Source organism: Coregonus clupeaformis, chromosome 35 (assembly GCF_020615455.1).
Source record: "Coregonus clupeaformis isolate EN_2021a chromosome 35, ASM2061545v1, whole genome shotgun sequence".
NCBI classification, from domain to species: Eukaryota; Metazoa; Chordata; class Actinopteri; order Salmoniformes; family Salmonidae; genus Coregonus; species Coregonus clupeaformis.
Genome location: NC_059226.1, coordinates 6,029,314 through 6,032,779, shown reverse-complemented (window position 1 = coordinate 6,032,779; position 3,466 = coordinate 6,029,314). Strand labels below are relative to the sequence as shown.

General features: G+C 40.3%; 1 protein-coding gene across 1 annotated transcript; it reads left to right on the top strand.

The window, feature by feature from the left end:
* Window positions 1-509: 509 nt before the first annotated feature.
* Window positions 510-3,062, top strand: LOC121550249 (DNA-directed RNA polymerase II subunit RPB11-a). The gene is made up of 4 exons (XM_041862423.1): window positions 510-662; window positions 1,251-1,340; window positions 1,436-1,610; window positions 2,475-3,062. The coding sequence occupies exons 1-4, from the start codon at window positions 610-612 to the stop codon at window positions 2,508-2,510; spliced, it is 354 nt and encodes a 117-aa protein (XP_041718357.1). The 5' UTR covers window positions 510-609; the 3' UTR covers window positions 2,511-3,062.
* Window positions 3,063-3,466: the final 404 nt, after the last annotated feature.

Sequence of the window (3,466 nt, the reverse complement as noted above, 5' to 3'; positions counted from 1 at the left end):
AGGAGTAACTTACAAAGCTCTGGACAGAGTTATTTTTGTCAGGTTTGAGGACTCTGCTCTTGGCTATGGTGGCCTACATTTCTGCCATGCTCTCTATCATTTCGGCCATCTCTCCAGTGCATTTCTTGAAGGCCACTTTCAACTTTTCAAGGTCATTCAGCCAGCTGTCCAGGTCTACTGCCTCAAGATCACCTTCGCTGCAGTTTCTCTTCATCACTTGGATCAGTGCCCTCACCTCCTTGCCTATCCTCCCTTTGTCCTCCCTATTCGTCTCTTCATCTTTCAGGTTCTCCTCCTTCATCCTCTCATGCACTTCTCAATCCAGACTCTGAAGCATCCCTTAGTCGTCTTCTGATTCTCTTTTTGAGGTACAGGTTGGTGTCCAGACCGTCATTGATAAGGGCTCTATAATTTATACGATTTCACTCATCAAGACGCACAGATCTTGTATGAATACCTTTATTTTGAAATTCCTTCATAATAAACACTACCGGAAGTATGTCCCACCAGCTATTGAGTCCCTCATTCAAGAACTGTGTTGTGTGTTCGCTGTTTCTGCATTCTTATATGCAGCTAGGTAGATAACTAACGTTAGCTAACTGTTCAAATATGAACGCGCCACCGGCATTCGAGTCATTTCTGTTGTTTGAAGGGGAAAAGAAGTAAGTTTTAGTCATATAGCTAGTTAGCTACTGTAACATATTACGAGATCGCTTGCTGACGTTTCCCTCCAAGAACGTTTAGCTAGCTAGGATTAGCTAATTTAGCTATTGTTATTCTGGTTAGTTTAGGTTATCTAGCGATCAAAGTTAACTGCGATCAAAGGTAAGTAGGTAGCTGAACCAGAATATGGGTTTACAGGAGACGTTTAATATGGCGATTCTCAGAAGATAATCCCAGATTCTGGTTCAGGAGGTAGCTAGCTAGGTAGCATGCTACAACATATCATATTTGAGGGCATGCTAGCTAACTGTCAGGCTATGTTTGTGCTTTGCCAGTTATTCCTAGCTTCACAGTAGCCAGTGACTAAAGAGTAGTAGCAAGGTAAGTCTGTCAGGCATTATCAGCTAACAAGTTCGCGTCTACTGGCTACCAGAGTCATATAGTTATGGGTTTGCTGGCTACTATAAATTAGCAAAATTCAGCATAAACTAGCTAGCTAACTAACACGCCAATGTGATTGGACTGCCATTGCCACTGAATATGAATCTGAAAGTGAAATACTCTTACATTAAAATACATGTTTTTAGAATCACAATCATCAAGGACACAAAAGTCCCGAACGCCTGTCTCTTCACGTTGAACAAAGAGGATCACACGCTTGGTAACATCATCAGACAGTGAGTGCAATTCTTTAATTTCATTGGGATTTTTTGTGCAATCAATGATAATTGCGAAGCTCCTCAATCATAACTTAAATGTATTGTATTTGCAGACAACTTCTGAAAGACCCCCAAGTGCTATTTGCTGGCTACAAGGTCCCTCATCCTCTGGAGCACAAGATTGTGATCCGTGTTCAGACCACACCAGACTACAGTCCTCAGGAGGCTTTCACTAATGCCATCACTGACCTCATCAGTGAGCTGTCCTTGTTGGAGGAGAGATTCAGGGTGAGTACATGAGATACCGTCATCATCACATCTCTTAATCTCTCAACATTAATAATATAAATAATATGCCATTTAGCAGACGCTTTTATCCAAAGCGACTTACAGTCATGCGTGCATACATTTTATTTTATTTTTTTGTGTGTGTGTATGGGTGGTCCCGGGGATCGAACCCGCTACCTTGGCGTTACAAGCGCTGTGCTCTACCAGCTGAGCTACAGACCCATTGAAATGGGTCTGTCGGTACATTTCGTGGAACAGTTCTACTGTAGCAAACTGTCAATATATAATATTATATAGATTGTCCTCTATACTAGAACTGGTTGTGGAAAATAGCTATTTTGGCCAGAAATGTATGTATGCCGGTGGAAGCTGCTGAGGGGAGGACGGCTCATAATAATGGCTGGAACGGCGCAAATGGAATGGCATCAAACACATGGAAACCATGTGTTGATGTATTTGATACCATTCCACCTATTCCGCTCCACCCATTACCACGAGCCTGTCCTCCCCAATTAAGATGCCACCAACCTCCTGTGATGTACGCACTATCTACATAGCAATATCCCTGAAACACTCATCTTCAATACTATTTGGGTTAAAAAGTCCTGTGTGGCTCACTTGGTACAGCATGGCACTTGCAATGCCAAGGCTGTGGGTTAAATTCCCACGGGGAACCAGTATGAAAACGTATGCACTCATTACTGTAAGTTGCTCTGGATAAGAGTGTCTGCAAAATGACTAAAATGCGAATGTATTTTTGAAAACTACTAATAATAATACTTTTTTTAAATGGTGAGTATTGACCTACCTGATCAGCAGAATGTGTAACTAATAAATTCATTATCTCTTTCAACTTTGTTTCAGGTTGCAATTAAAGACAAGCAAGAAGGAATTGAATGAGGATTGGTGCATACTGTTGTGAAAGAAGATGTCATTTTGAAGATCACTTTTCATTTGACCAGGATTCTATAAAAGTTCTCTGTTTTGGACTTACCATTACTGCCATGCTAGGCACAGCATGGCCTCTGTATCCAAAGTACTGAATGGAGTTTTGAGTTAGTTTTCATTCTAGACCATGATAACATATTTGCAGGAATGGATGTAATTGTATCAGTTAAATAATACTTTTTTCACACACTGAAACATAAGGAAATTGGTGATTTGAAACAGATTCTGAAATCATAGAGTGGATTGATTAATTCAAAACAGAAGCACATGTTGTTTTACTAATTTGAATTCAATACTGTAGTTTGTTAGGTATGTGCTGAAAGATGACAAGCATGGTTTAAAACTTTATTTCATGGAAATATTTAGCATGATATCTATTCCTGTTAAATGCGTTAGTTTTGCAATACCCGACATGCTCCTTATTTGGCCCTACATTTTCTGAGAATAGTGTGTCATGTACAGGTAAGGTTTGTTTTTGTTTTTCAATAAATCATTCTTGTAATATTTATTTTCATTTAACGTAATAGCCAGCCCCCCAATAGGGTTGTCACTAGTTAGCGCAGCCACAAAGTCAAAATTGTCTATCTTAAAACTTCATGAAAACAAATTAGCTTTTTGGTCTTCATTTAAGTTTCGGGTTAGGCAAAAGGTTAGCAGTGGGGTTAAGGTTGGGTTAAGAAGAGACATTTTATAAATAGGCAGGGTTTATGTCTGTGGCTGTGTTAACTAGTGACGACCCCCCCCCCCTCCCCTCCCTCATAGAGCTCGCCAGCTTGTAGTCCTAAAAACCGGAAATGATGGTTTCTTCGTCCATTCCTATGGGGGAAAAGAATGGGGTTTTGGGATGAATGCCAAAAATAAGGTCTGAGGTTAACACAGGCTTAGAAGGTCTTATACGTTTTGTTCTA

What these genes read in the sequence shown, in the direction of transcription:
- LOC121550249 (XM_041862423.1), top strand. Translation starts at nt 610, where the DNA reads ATGAACGCGCCACCGGCATTCGAGTCATTTCTGTTGTTTGAAGGGGAA. An exon ending in CTTGGTAACATCATCAGACA is followed by an intron (nt 1,341 to 1,435) that starts GTGAGTGCAATT and finishes TTGTATTTGCAG; the next exon opens with ACAACTTCTGAAAGACCCCC. An exon ending in TGTTGGAGGAGAGATTCAGG is followed by an intron (nt 1,611 to 2,474) that starts GTGAGTACATGA and finishes ACTTTGTTTCAG; the next exon opens with GTTGCAATTAAAGACAAGCA.